Source organism: Cricetulus griseus, chromosome 6 (assembly GCF_003668045.3).
Source record: "Cricetulus griseus strain 17A/GY chromosome 6, alternate assembly CriGri-PICRH-1.0, whole genome shotgun sequence".
NCBI lineage: Eukaryota > Metazoa > Chordata > Mammalia > Rodentia > Cricetidae > Cricetulus > Cricetulus griseus.
Window position 1 is genome coordinate 60,373,930 of NC_048599.1, and position 15,446 is coordinate 60,389,375.

General features: G+C 43.2%; 1 protein-coding gene across 5 annotated transcripts in view; it reads left to right on the forward strand.

The window, feature by feature from the left end:
- Fsip1 (fibrous sheath interacting protein 1) overlaps positions 1-15,446 on the forward strand; it is a 147,430-nt gene that overhangs the window by 127,294 nt on the left and 4,690 nt on the right. For 4 of the 5 annotated variants that reach the window (XM_035446115.1, XM_027422227.2, XM_027422226.2 and 1 more), the window contains exon 11: positions 10,164-10,674. In XM_035446115.1, the coding sequence (XP_035302006.1) occupies positions 10,164-10,674 (511 nt within the window). Of the gene's footprint in view, positions 1-10,163; positions 10,675-12,298; positions 13,300-15,446 lie in introns of those variants that run through there. The other variant, XM_027422229.2, reaches the window with a different exon arrangement.

The window sequence follows — 15,446 nt, forward strand, 5'->3', positions numbered from 1 at the left end:
ATTTTTAAAACTATATCCGAGGCAATGTAAATATCTCTCTAATCATATCCAAGGCAATTTAGGCATTTCCATTCATACGCATTCATAAACTCACAAATACATCATGCATCCAGGTGTGGCCACACCGTTCATTCATAACTTGCATACGTCTCACATTTCTCCTTTTGCCTAGGTTATGATCAGTTTGTAGAAAAGAGAAATCCCTAATTGAAATTTCTCCTAATATAGTAGCTATAGTTAATCTTTGAACTATGAGCATCCAAAATTTGAACAATATCAAGCTTAAATATATTGCCCTCTCTTTTTTATAAGTCTCAAAAAACAGTTTCTGTCTGGCTGTATTAATAGCATTTATATACATTAATTAGCCATCAACCATGGCGGCACCTCCCAAGGCTGTAAGTTACCACGTGGAGGCAGGCTGTCCACCGACCCGGCAGCGATTTTTGTCTAGCCTGCCACAGACGCCTGCACGAGGTGGTACCAAGCCGCTGGCTGAGGGCCGGCAGACCACGGCCGCTGCCACGGCTGACCTTGGCCTTAGCTCGTCTATGCCCTCTGGGTCGCTGAAAAATCTGCGGCTGTATTTTGCCCACAAGCCTGATCCCTTATTTTTTCTTTTGTTGGGACTCTGACCTGGAGCTTTTCCTAAATATGTCCAAAGCAACCTCTAGAAGGCTCTGTGCATTTCTTTCTCCCTATGCCTTGCTTTCTGCGTTGGAATAACTTATTTTTAACTGAAGTTCCTGTAAGGCAGCCACCATCGCTAATCCCTGAGTGTAAGCTAGGTCCATATCTGAACAATTCTTAACGAACTCGCCACATCCGTCCTCTTCCTGTGAGGCCTTAGTGTGGTCTGGCATGCATTACCAACATTATCATAAGCTAGCTATTTCACAACCAAAGTTCCCTCACCTGTGTCTCTAACCTTTTTGTATAACGTCCATACAGGCCTAGAAATCAATTCTGAACTAACTCCCTAGGTCCCTGCCTGCTCTCTATAGCAAATATCCTCCTCCTGACTGGCAGGCCTTGGTTACCCGCTTTCAATTTCCTAGGGGTGAGGTTTCTACAGCAATATTCCCTATCAGCCTCTGTTGGTCCATACTGGACATAAGCCATTATTAATTCCTAGAGCTGTTCGAATGTTATTGGCACATGTATCCTGCTATGTTCCCCTGAGCCATTCTCTCTGATCCAAGGAAACCAGTAAATTTCTTATTTCCTGTAAGCAATTTCATTAAAATTTCCAATTCTCTTAGCTCTTGCTGAATTTTACCATTGAGTATTTGCCTTTCTGTATTTCCAGCTTAAAATGAAGCAAGTGAAGCTTCTCTATCTTGGTACTTATTAACTGTTTCTCCCTGCTGATCCCAATCATTTGTCCTATATATTCTTTACTATCCAGCCGCCCCTAAGTAGGAGCGGAGGTTCCTGTTCTCCATTACATTCCTAGATATCTCCTGAGGGCCTGAGTGTATGCGAGCCCGCACCTATGTCTTCCCAAGCCCTTGCACAACTTGAAATGCTGCATCATGGCAGTGGCTTTTGCAAGCGGGAAAAATCCTTTTAAAACTTTTAAACTCTAAAATCTCCTATACTTGCTTTCACTTTGTTTTAGCTCTCCTGGCTATTAAACTATACCCAAGTAAATAAATATACAATCATCTGACTAACAATTACCTGCCTGATTTCTCTAACTATATACATTTTTACTTTCAAGGCTAACTTACTTCTCTTTACCTGTCAGACCCCCGAAAACTCAAGTATCCGGGGTCTCAGGCCAGGTTCGCGGTCACCCCAATCACCAGGCGGATTCTAGAGCTTGCTGCAAACTGCACGAGGCTTTATTGTAGATTAACGAGCTAACCCCATGTTAGCTCGGGTCTTTCACCCACCCGCCATGGCGGATGGCTAGAAAAGACGGCTCCTAGCGTCTCCCAAAAGATCTTATAGGGCAGCGTAAGGGGAGTGTCTAGGGGTACGCACAGGCTTACGATTGGTGTGCTTCCAGGCTTGGAGGGCTTGCCCTGTGTTGGTCAACTGGTTGCTATGGCTCATAGGCCCTCCCAGGGTGGTTGCTATGCTCTTACGTCATTGTCATGCGCTTGTCCGTAAAGCACACCCAGGGTCGTAAAGCATAGCGCCACCAGCTAACTTCTGATTGGCTCCTTGTCACGAGACAGGCATCTGACCTCTACGTGACCAAGGCAGGTTTATGGCAAGCACGTGTTCAGCTGTTATGGCTGCCAAAAGGAAGCTGGTTCCTTCATTCTCTGGCTAGTATTTCTGTTTCATATTTACAATTACCTGCATTTTTCATTCCTGCGTTTAACACCTTACATTTTACTACTTTATCACCTTGAAAGACCCCCGCCCTTAGTGTTATTCTTTTGTTTAAAAAGAAGAAAAGAGAAATATTGAGACAGACATGAGACTTAAGACTATAAGTTTATTATAAGGCGCAACAGAATGGGTAAACTAAGAAGAGGAACAGGGTAATGGCTGACCGCCATGGCCGGTCGCCATAGAGAGAGAGAGCGGGGAAACAGAGAGACGGGAAAGCACATAGAGAGACAGGGAGAGAGAGAAAGAGAGAGAGAGAAAGAGGAGTAAAGGGGCAAGAGCCTATCTTTTAAAGGGGTCCTCTGCACCTGCGTACAGACTTCTTTCCCATGGAACCTTGGGCTGACCAGGGTATTGCCTGAGTGGATTCCACCAGGTAACAGGGGCAGGCCAGCATAATGCCTGAACCTTTCATTCCCACCTCTACTTATTATTAAAAAAAGGTGGGGTGTTTAGACATGGCAGGTTAAGGAATAAGGGCGTCGAATTCTTAAGACTGCTTCCTGCTGACGTGGGGGCGTTGACCATCTTTGGGGGACCCGAGAAGGTTGGGGTGCTGCCACGTCCTGGGGAAGCTGGTTGTTTCATTGTAGTCCAGGCTGTATGGAACTCCCTGGAACTTACAAGAATCCTTAGAGTTTGTGGAAACATAAGTATTAGACATGTTAGAATCATATTCATGTTAGAAGCAATTTGGCTGAAAGTATTACCATTTTAAAATAGACAGATTTTTTTTTTGACAATGAAAAGTATCTTAACCTTGACCTTGTAGTTATGATCCTATAGTGGTATTGTTGACTATGAACAGTAGCATGAGAAATAAGAGAAATCAGGAACATTTTTTATTCTTTTTAATGTCTCAACTCATTATCATCATTTAAGCCTTTTTATCCTCAGGCCTTTTTAACTACATTCTCAGACTTTTATACATCTTAGACTTTCTTATATTTATATAGATAAACCCTAAAATACCTGTTACTGGAATCTGTTTTGCTTTAAGTTAGCAAGACTATCAGTCGTCAAAAGCATCAGAGTTCTTGAGAAGGATAAGATTTTACCTGAATCAATGATTAAAGAATAACAGAGACTTGCCAGCAGGCTGCATGGACAGCCATCCCCAAGGTGCTCCATCCATAGTAGTGGGCTGCAGGACACCTGCCTTCTTGCTGATAACTTGCGACCTGTGGATTAGAGACTTTGGGAAGACTCGCCTACCGTTGGCCCAAGCAACACCGGGAAAGTTGATTCCGTTGTCCTCTTGTCCATGGTCTGGAATACTTTGTACCAGTTGAGGTGAAGGGCAGGGTTGCTCAGTGACCAGAGTTGTCACTGAGATGAAGTTTCTTCAGTGCCCAGTCTTCTCGGAGGAAATGGGGTGGGCCAGCAGCTGGCCTATCTCTCTGTTACAAAAAGCTTTTTAACAAAACATTTTAAATGCCATATTCTCTAGATCTCTGAGCATTTGAGGGCTGTCTGTTTAGTATCTTAGCAGTTAAGTTTGTCTTTAGTTAGAGAAAAAATACCTTTTTTGTAATAAAAGCTGTACCTTTGTAAACGGCTTACAGGATAAACTGAGTGGTATAAATATTTTGTTAATTTGAATAGACTTTAAATGTTTATCATCATTTAAAGATATATAGCAATTTAGAAATATGAGACTTAATAGTTTAATTTAAGTTGTATATAGAGCTAGATAAGTATAAAGTTAAATTACAGGTACAGAGATAAGCAGGACTGGATAACAGTAAAGGGGGAGTCAGATTGTAATCTCTGATCCGTACATTGTAGCAAACAGACAGGAGATTTAAAGAGACAGAGTAAACAGAGGGTCCTGGAAAGGCACAGTATTTAGTAAACAAGCCATGAACAACAGAGCCAGTGAAAGAAAAAGACAAAAAATAAAAGAAGAAAAAGACAAAAATAAAAAGCAAAAAGATCTGGCAGAAATCAAAAATCTGGCAGACAGGTTTGCTCGATAGGCCGCTGGAGCTGTGCGTGCCTACAGGTAGGTCACATGACCAAAACGGCGGCAACTGTAAGCCGCTTTTGTCTGTTTACCTGCTTGTTGGATGAAACCAGAAAGGTTCCTCTGTGCATTTCCCATGGGTGAGGCAGGTGGAGAACCGGCAAAAAGCTCCTCTACGGATGCACGTCTGCCCGTGGGAGTTGCCAGGGGCCTGGCCCCGAAGGGGACACAGCTGTCCCGAAACCGAAAAAGGACCCAGCAGTCCGAACTGAAAAAAGCAAAAAAGTACCGCTCCTGGAGCGGGATCCCATGCCTGACCTTTAGGAAATGCACCCAACAAGTGAAAGAAATAAAAAGTAAGATGTCAGGTGGCAGTGCTTGCCGGTGGAAGTCACTGAACTGAGCAGGCAGGCCTAAGCCAGGTCACCTGATTATGACCAAGATGGCAGCCCCCAGGGTAGCACACGTGGTCGAGGTGGTGACCCCCGTAAGCACATTTTCAATTGCCAGAAAAGTTTCAAACCAGCAAACAAACAAAATGGAAACCAGCAAACAAAACTCTCAGAGCATCTCAAGCAGACATTGCCAACCAAGAGGAAACACAGTCAGAGAAAGAACAAACAGAACAATGAGGGACATTCCCAGATGAAAGAAAGTTCCCACTGGGAGGCAGAACTCCGCTAATTTACCTATTTGCTGCCAGTAACCGAAAGATCCCGTAAAAGTGTATTTCCCGTGGGCAAGGCCGAAAAATGCATAGATTGCCCTGTCTGAGAGCACCCGGCCCGAAACTGAAAAATGGACCCAGATTGAACAGCGCTGGGTCTGCCCCATAGGAACGGTTTGGGTTTCTTACCGGATTGTAGCGAATAGGCAGATCAGTGAGTTCCAGAAATATTTAGTTGGAAAAGCCGCAAGTTGAGTTCCGGCATCTCAGGCTGTTGCAGGCAGGAGGGAGTGCCAGGAAAAGCGGAGATGGAAGTGGATTGTAAGGTTACCCTTAGCCTAACATGCGCCCGCCAGCAGGTCGCAGAAGGTATAAGGGCAGAGCCTTTCCACGTTGGGCGCCAAAATGTTATTCTTTTGTTTAAAAAGAAGAAAAGAGAAATATTGAGACAGACATATTGACTATAAGTTTATTATAAGGCAGAATGGGTAGACTAAGAAGAGGAACAGGGTAATGGCTGACCACCATGGCCGGTCGCCATAGAGAGACAGAGCGGGGAAACAGAGAGAGGGGACAGAGAGCAGGAACAGGGGGAGAGAGAGAGAGAGAGAGCGCGCGAGCGTAAAGGGGCAGAGAGAGAGAGAGAAAGGTGCAGGGGCCTATCTTTTAAAGGGGTCCTCTGCACCTGTGTGCAGACTTCTTTCCCATGGAACTTTGGGCTGACCAGGGTATTGCCTGAGTGGATTCCACCAGGTAACAGGGGCAGGCCAGCATAATGCCTGAACCTTTCACTTAGCTTTCTCTTTTAAGTTTTCCCGCATGCAGCTGGCGAATACATCCTCCCCTGCACCCCCTGACCCTTGATCCCCACAGCTGCCGGCACTTCCCCGCCGCCGCGCAAGGCCGGCCCCGGCCCCCGCCGGACCGCTCCGTCCCAAGGTCAGCCATCTGGACCGGCAAAAGATAAAGGCCATTTCGCCTGACTATTACGGTGCCTTTTTCCCCTATAAAAGGACTCCCCTTCCGGGGCTCAGGGCTTAGCCTAACAAAAAGCTAAGTCCCCGGGTGCCCGGCGCCATCAATAAATCCTCTTGTTCTTGCATCCAGAGTTCGTGGTTTCGCTGATTCCTGGGTGCGGGTCTCTTCTGAGGTCTTTCAACCTGACTGAACATTTCAGTCTCACACCTACTGTGTGCATTTTCTCTTATTATAAGGGTTAAATAACCTGCTTTACCTATTTTCATCAGCTGCTGGCTGACATTCTCTCATTTGCCCATCTTCCATCACTTTAAGGGTTAAATAACCTGCTTTACCTTTTTTCGTCAGCTGCTATTTTATATTACATCTATCTGTTTTCTATTTCTACCATTATATACAGTTTTATTCCTGACTTAACACTGTTCACTCACCACATTTGGCCACTTCTTTCTTCTTTTTCTTGTGCGTGCTTCTTCTCCAACCAGTTCGCCCGAGACGACTATCTCTCCGAAGTGTCCAAGCCTCTGCCTTGCCTCTTTCTTTGTGGTGTCCATGGCTTCTGTCCCCCGTATTCAGTCCCACGTTTCAGCGCCAATTTGTCGAGACCCAGCTTATCTCAGCTTTAACCCATGACAGCCATGAGGTTCTACCTGAGTGGGGGTGTGTGAACCTGGAAGCTTCTTGGAACGCAACGACAATAAAGACCAAAACAGGCATCTTGTCATCTTTAGAGAGCTCTCAATTCCATGTTTTGGAACTAGAGCTATTTTTTTTATTAGCCATCCTTTTTGTGTCCCTTAGCCATCTTACTAGTACCACGAGGTAACCATTTCTCCTTTGTTCTCTCTCTCCACTGGCCCACTGCCCCCTTTGCTCCTAACCTTCTCTGCTCCTACTTTACTCCCATACCATCAGCACCTCCGCCCAGGTGAGGGCCTATTCAGATGCTTAGGCACATACAGATGCAAATAAGAAGCATATTACCCTCAGGCCAGGTAAACAGTTACAGCCTGGTGTTAATTAACAATACAATGGCGACTCGGTGCCACGGCAGTTTATGTGGCCAGGGCCTGGAACCCAGAATATTCCATAACAGCGATATTCAGTCCCCCACATCAGGCAGACAAATGTTGGTTGATTTCTCTAACAGTGGCTCTTACACACACACACACACACACACACACACACACACACACACACACACACACACATGCACACACACCTATGATATAAAAGTAGAAGTAAAACAGCTTAGGGGAACAAAGAGGCTAATAGGAAGGAGAGAGGACTCGAATGGGCAATATCCTCAAAGTATAGTATATATGTGTATAAAACCTTAAAAAAATAAAAGAAAAGAAGACTCATGAAAGGCCAGCTAAAATGAAGATGGGAAGAGGGGCTTTTGTTCTCAGTGGTAGCAAATGAAGACTGGGTGCACTGGATGGGCAGGAATAGCAAGCGTGGCCAGTTTATGAAAGTATGGAGATCAGCTGACACAGACAGTGGATTCTTGGAGGTGAAAGCTTGAGCAGGTTCCTTGACTGCTCACACCGAGTGGCTCAGCCATGGAGCTCAATAGCTCAGGAGTGCCATGAACAATTTGGATTAAGCCATGGCCTTTGTGGTCAGTGATGGCTGTACAGAGCCCGAGTGTAGTCCAGGCTAGCATCTGTGATTGGAAGGTAGATTTTAAGTGGCATATGCAATAAAGCATGTTCCAAACACTCTGGGCCTTCTTCACTTATCTAATTCCCACCGTAGACATTTATTGAGTTTTTCTGTGGGCAAGACTCTGTTGGGAACCAGAAGATAAGAAAAAGTGGGTCACATGGTATTTTCTGATCTACACTCCCACCCAGAAACACTGAACTCACTTAAGTTTTCAAGATTACTATATTTGATTCACTTTTGCCTGTAATGTTTTGAGAGGAAGAATTATAACAATTCACCCCTGTATTGTGGAAAGGCTAAAGAAGACAAGCTCTATTTTTAAAATTGTTTTTGTACTCATAGCCAGGCTGCTCTCCTATATCAACGGGAAGTGTTTCTTCATTTGCTTTCATATGTTTTTCTTTATATTTTGGTGGCACTGAGGATTTAACCCAGAGCCTTGAACATGAAGAATCCTCCCTGCCCCCGAGCAGCACCTCTGCCCTTTATCTCTTTTTAAAACGCTAGCTGTTTATAAAAAACATTTCAGAGAAGTTAGTTGAGAGAGCATCTTCTGTTCTCCATTTCCAAGGTCTTGTTTGTCCTACAGATGGAAGTTACTTTTCTTTTGCTTATTCTCACTATTCTCCCTCCTCTATGTATGTTTGACTCTGTACTCTTCATTTTTATAAAATGTTTTGCTTTTCTCTCAGAGTTCATAATAGCCAAGTTCATTGTCAGAATTTCCAAGCTTCTAGCCTATCAGTGGTACTCTTGGAAGCAGACAACCATAGCAGATGACTTCCCAATTTCCCCTCCCACCTGTTACCCCAGAGACCCGACTTCCACATCCTTTATTCTCCTGCTCGAACGGGAGCCAGTTGTCCTGTTGTCTGACAATTTCATAATGACAAGTGTTTGGTGAGAATGTTTATGTAGTGTCTTCTTTCTGAATTCGGCTGGAAGTTCCCTTATTGTAAACAATTTTATCAGTGTCAGTGACTTTGGAAGTTAGATTTATGTGCCTACTGCTGCACCAGGGCTGCCCTCGCTGTCCAGCTGATTAGATTTATATAGGAGGGTGAAGGTAGTGCCCTGAAAGTGGCAACAGTACCACATCTGGATTCTGGAAGTTATATATTAACAATAGGACTTGCTGCTATACAATTCAACTCCTATTCTTCACATGCATATTAACTTCAGCTTAAGCCTTCTGAATTGAATCCCAGATTATCACTAAGAAAAAAATAGTAGACAATTCCTTATTATTGTCAAACTTCCAGTGGTGATTGCAACTGAGTTTTTATTTTATTAAATTTCTTTTTGGGTTTGAGACAGAGTTGTACCATATAACTCTGGCTATCCTGGAACTCACTATGTAACTAAGCTGGCCTTGTTCTCACAGAGATCTCTCATCCCTTCTTTGTGTGTTTTCCCAGTAAGTGAAGAGCACTGCTGAGGTAGAAGTTATGGCCTTTGCAATTGATGAGTAAGCTTTCTTATGGGGCCTTCTTATTGTCAGGTGTGCAAATCAGCTACTGTTTTCCTCCATGTTTTTAAAGGCTGACTTATTGGAGGAGAGCACTTTTTCAGTGTGTTTCATTGAAGGAAAACCATTCCTTTTTGAACTGTTTCATGTTTGTGTTTCCTCAGAACATCCCTGAAGGAAAAATGTGGCTTTTAATGTTAATTACATTTGTTTTTAGACAGTTTCACACAGTCAGTGCACACCAACCACTCTGTAACTCAGTGGGTAGGATGCTTGCCTAGCACGCCGCATCCCGGATTCAAGTCTGTGCTTTGTAAACCAGATGTGGTGGCACATGACTGTAAGGAAAAAAGGGTTTTTAAATTCATGTCTTGTTTAAAACACTCAGCCCTGGGAAATCTTTGCAAGTAGAAATTGAATATGTGTGATCAAATTTTTCTTCCCTAATGCGCTGCTCTTGGAATGCCCCTGGCATCTGCCTAGGCCAGGGCCTTTGAAGCAACTCCACATCTCAGGATGGGACACACCTTCAGCCTTCCTTTTCTGTCCTTGCCAGTATTGTCTACTGAAAGCTGTGGACAGACACATGAATAATGAATCCTGGGGTGTGTGTGTGGGGGGGTGCCATTGGTATTGGTTTCCCCCAGTTTCAGAATTGAGTGGCACGTGGCTCCCATGGGGGACTGGGCAGAGATAGAGGAATTCAGACTGGAAATTATGGCAGGATTCCTTTCCTTGTGATCCAACAGAAGCTACTTCATCTTCAGCCCCAGTTGTTTCTCTGTGTTAGGAGGGTGCCAGTGGTTGGTGCAGTGGTTCATTTGTATCAGTGTTACATGATTCCGCCCTCCAGATTCCTGTGTACACTGATTCTGAATTTAGTCTGTAGGTTACTATTCGGCCCTCTACAGCTTTGGACACTTCAAAACAACTTAGTTTTCTGTTTGCATGTGTTGGGTGTAGGCTTTCCTGACACTTGGAGTTCTTTTGTATTCCTGGAAGCTTACCCAGAATAAACATGTTTAATCAGCCAATTGACTATGAAAACTTTTGGTTTGCTTCCTCAGTTAAACTCCACAGTACGTCTCTCTGAGGAGCAGCTGAAGTGTCTTCTGGAGGAGTGTGTATCCCAACAGAAATGCATCCCTCTTGGCCTTCCTTCTGAAAGAGAAAATGAAGGTGTTGATGCATCACTTGGGCCTCCACAGCTTTGCCCACCCACCCTCTGTGGGTTACTAGATGAGTCTGAAGCCAATGCCCAGAAAACCCAGCTAGGTGATGCAAATAGGCTCGAGAACGAGGGATGTGGACCTGCTGTAGACTCCTATCTCACCAAAGCCTTGGCTGGGCACTATAAGCCAGAAGCTCTCATCATTGAAGTGGAGGCGATGAAAGGCCTCCAGTTCCCCCACGAGGGGGCTTTCAACGATGCGGCAGACTATTTCATGTCAAAGACCGTTGGAATCGGGAGACTGAAAAAGCCCCCGTTCTTGGATGATCCCATGAATGACATCAATGTGAACTCTTCCTCAGATGACCAACAGCTGAAACTCAGCCATCCAGAGGAACCAGCAGTAGGTAAGCTGGAGAGCATGTGTTTTGTGACTATTTCTCAGAATCGTCTCAGCATAAAGATGTAAAATATCTGCCCAGAAACCACTCTTATATATTTCCAGACATGATGCCAGAGTCCAGTCTCGAATTTTGTAATAAAACAATGGTGCAAGAGTTAATCATTCTGGGTAGTTTTTAACATAAACAAATATTCAATTACTTATACAAGTCAGAAATTGATGTCATAATTTGTAAGCCTATTTAAACAGCTTAAACTTGAATCTCTAATGTAGTCTACTCTAAAACCCATTATCTGTCTGTCTATCTATATATCTATCTGTCTATCAATCTATCATATGTCTGTCTGTTTGTCTGTCTATCTATTCCCTTTGAGGTCTATGATTGGTTGATTTTGAATTAATACCCCAATCCCATGTTTCTAACTGCTTGCCTGGCAACTTGACAACATTCATTTCTTCATCTTTCCCTCTTAACTCATATTTCTCTCCTGATTCCTGTTTCTTTAATCACTTAGATTCAAAATCTGAGTCAGTATTGAGTTGGTTTCTTCTTACAGAAGAAACAATGAATGCCGGGGAGATGGGAGATAGAATTAAGGGTCAGCCCCCAAGGATGAATCACTGGGTGGGATTTGACCACTCACAGAGATGAACTCAAACTTACAAAGCACAGGGTAGGCTTGTGATGCTGCAGTCCCTTCCTTATCTGTCCCAGTTCCCTCTACATCTTGTTTAATACATCTTTGTCCCTACAATGTCACTACATTTCTCTACTCCAAGCCTCTGTAAGTTTGCATACTCTGAGTATTTCCTGTAGGTGGCGATATAACCCACACCTGTGATTCTGTGATTGCTTTTTACCCAGCACAGTGTTTCCCAGATTTACCCGTCTTGCAGCATGTATCCCTGCTCTGCTCCTTTTACTCTGAGTAATATTCCCTGGTATTGATGTAACCCATGTTATTTGTCTGTTCATTGGTTGGTGAGCCCTTGGGCCCTACACATTTTTCAGCTATTACATATAATGCAGATATAAATATTTACATAGGAGTTTTTGTTGGACATTTTTTATGCCCCCCCCCCCCCCCCCGCCACCCAGCTTGGGCATATACCTAGGAATGGAATTGCCAGGCGTATGGTAATCTTTTGAGGAACTGGCAGACAGTTTTTGATTACAACTTTCTCCCGATTCCTCTTTTATTTTTTTATTTTTTTTTGCTAACTTTTCTATCAAAGGGAGTAAAATATGTTCCATTGGTAGAACAATTTTTTCCCCTCTCTTTTAAGAGAGAAAAGGGAATCCACCCTCATCTGCCCTACATGTAGCATTTACTTCTGGCTCCAGCCTACTCCTCAGAAACTCACTAGAAAGCAAAAGGGAAATTTTGATGTCTTCCCCTAAATCTTCAATCTTTCAACCCTCAATTGTTTTCTGAACTACAACCGCAGTGAAGACAGTCACCTGTCTCTCATGGACTTCATCTGTAGTGACTATTCTATAACAGCAAACGGGCTCTTGTCATTATATTATACAGAAGAATGAATGACCAAATGCTTAACAGACAGAATGATTTCTCTTAATTATGCATGTGTTTTTGATTGTATAATCACTTTGGCTATTTTATTAGCAGATGAGTAGGAGACTGGAGATGCTGTGGATGAAGCACAGGAATGTGAAGCATGACTCTCTGGGGTTTAAGCTTAAGAAAGTTGGAAATCAAGTTACATTATATATTTTTTTCCTGAATTCTTTGTATTCAATGAATGCACCATAGAGACTATTCCTCAAAGATTTCAACATTTGAATTCCTTCTTTGCTGAGTACATTCCTTTGATATTTTTGAAATTTGGGGTGTAAATGTTTGCTGGTTTTTATTCACTGAAATTCCTGAGAAAATTGTTTACAAATGTATCACAATGTTGGAATCTCAAGGATACTTGATAAAAGCCAGCATTGTAACACACACACACACACACACACACACACACAGTGTTAAGTCTAGTGGGCAGGTGCTTATTGCTTTCAGTTTGATCCTATTGGGGGTAGTGCCAGGCATTGAATTTAGGGCATTTTGTGCATTGGAAGCAAATACTCTGTCACTAAATCGTATCTCCAGCCCACTGCATTGGGCTTTATGTGTTTCAACTTCCTATGATTTAGGTGGAATGGGCCACCATGGCTTTTTGTTCTGCCTCATTTTCCCTTCTCTGTGCCCATCTAATGTTTGTCAAATAACTCCAGCTCATCTTGGAAAGAAATGAATTCCCACGCCTAAGGAAAGTCAGCAGGGCCTGGTCTCTTGTTAGTGGTGATGCCCTTTCTTCCTTTCTTCTTCTTTTTTAAACTTATTTATTTGTATTTAATGTACATTGGTATTTTGCCTGAATGTATGTTTGTGTGAGGGAGTTGGATCCCCTAGAACTGGGGTTACAGACAGGTGTGAGCTTCCATGTGGGTGCTGGGAATTGGACCCAGCTCCTCTGGAAGAGCAGCCAGTGCTTAGAACTGCTGAACCATATGATACCTTCCTGAAGTGTCAATGTGATGGATTTTTTTTATTACTCTCAGTTTGTCATGTTCTTCTGGAATGTAGTCCTTTAAACATGCAGGAAATAAAGGTGAACCTTATTAAAATAAAGTCTGTAGCATTATTTCAAGAGAGAATGTTTGTCCAGTTCTGAGTCAGGAATCTGATCTTGTGAGAAGCTTTTGAGGCCACACGTGCACGTTGAGTTGGTCTAGTAGGTGGAAGACTAGTTCATTTCTAATTCATAATAAGCTGGCTGTGGCCCTGATTTTAATACAGTTTGGATCACTGTGGGTACAGCATTGTTCAATTTTGTCAGCACACCTTTGCTTGCTGGCCCTGCTTGACATTAATGATGGCTTACATATTTCCCTGACTTGTTGAAATGAAGAATTCTATAGCTACTGTTTTCAAGGGCACCCACATTCTTATGGGTGTCTTTGTCCCGCCTTCCTGTTTCAGTTTGCTGTTTGTTCATTTCTGTTGACTATGTTTTCGAAGTACAGAGGATTAAGCGCAGGACCTTGCACATGGCAGTCAAGCACTCTACCACCAAGCCACCCCCCCTACTGTTTATCCATTTAAAATAGCAATGGCACACACTGATGTCCATGACCTACAGTGTGATTTATCTTAATTCCTGAGTTTTGCTGTGTGATGCCTACCAAAGTTAAACATATCACTATTTTAGGTTCTCTCAGAATGATTTGTGGTATTCCTGGGTACTGAAGAGTACTGAAGAGTTTGGTGGAAACAGTCAGAGGGCAGAGATGGCATGATGGGCACTTGGGGTAGGACAGACAGAAACCATTATTGCCCATCAGCCTTTCAGAAGAATTCAAACTTTCTGCACCTATGTGTTTCTTGTATTTGAGCTATGTGTATGAAAGGTGGAATGGAGAGACAGAGACACAGAAAGAGAAGAGAGAGAAGAGGTAAGCTAAGAAAGAAACACAAAAAGAGACCATTTCTATGGGAATGGCACAGGCTTATGACTTTACAGAAGGCTTCTGCTTATGGTGTTTGAGGCACAAGGAGCCTGGCTATTGCCAAAGTTAGGTAGGGGGAAGGAGATAATGACATTTGGTAATAAACTTTTTAATTAAAGGGAATAACATCATTCCACAACATGCCAGCTGAAAGTGGCAAGGGTGGGTAAGCAAGATATACAGTATAATTTAAGAGGCAGTCTTCTGATTCAAAACCAAACCAAGCCACACCACACCACACCACACCACTCTGGCTTCTGGTAAGTTGGGGTGTTTTCTCCAGAATAAGAACAAAAATTATAGGAGAGAGAGAGAGAGAGAGAGAGAGAGAGAGAGAGAGAGAGAGAGAGAGAGAGAGAGAATGAAAGAGCACTTTAGGAAAGAATTCAGGGGCTATATAGTTTTTCTAGACAGGACTCTTTAGTAAACCACCAACACCACCTTGGTTGTAAATTCTCCAGGGCCCAGTTTATAGCATTTCAGCCAAACAGTCCCGGAACACATGGCAATAAACTCCCATATGAGTCAAAATCTATCCTCTTGATGATGTAATTCTAGTTTTTAACAAGTATTTAATCTGGTATAACCTACTGCCTTGAAGGTCGTTCTTAGAGTGAAATGGAATAAGCCTGGCCTAGAAGCGCTGATCTGGCCACCTTTTCTGCCTCACCTTAGCATTCTCTATCAGTTTTGCCACAGCATTTTGCTAAAAATTAAATAGAATTCTCCTCCAGGAATCCACATATGGAGCAGCTTGGGAGGAACTGGTGCCACATTTCAGATTGTTATCACTGTCAGATCACTTTCTCATCACATGCTAGTTCTCCCTGCTTCCCTGTGGGTCTTAGGGTGACGGGACACTTCATATTTGTTATCATGCCACCCAGGTCAGTGGTTCTACAACAATGGTGACCATCAACCAGGGAGGCAGATTCCACCTCACACAGCCAGTCTTTTCCAGTGTTTCCCAGACCTCAAAGCCTACTACAAATTCAACTACTAGAATTCCTTCATTGATCTGTTTATTAGAAGTTAGTTGGGTCTCCACATCCATGATTAATCCATCATGGTCTGCTTAGAATTTGAACAGGATAGCATTTTCTCTTCACTGAATAATTTCACACTCATGTACATGCCTTCCAAAATTTGCATTGCTGTAACAAAATGATGTGCATGCATGTGTTTGTGTGTTCGTGTGTGTGTGTGTTCGTGTGTGTGTGTGTGTGTGTGTGTGTGTGTGTGTGTGTGTGTGTGTGTAG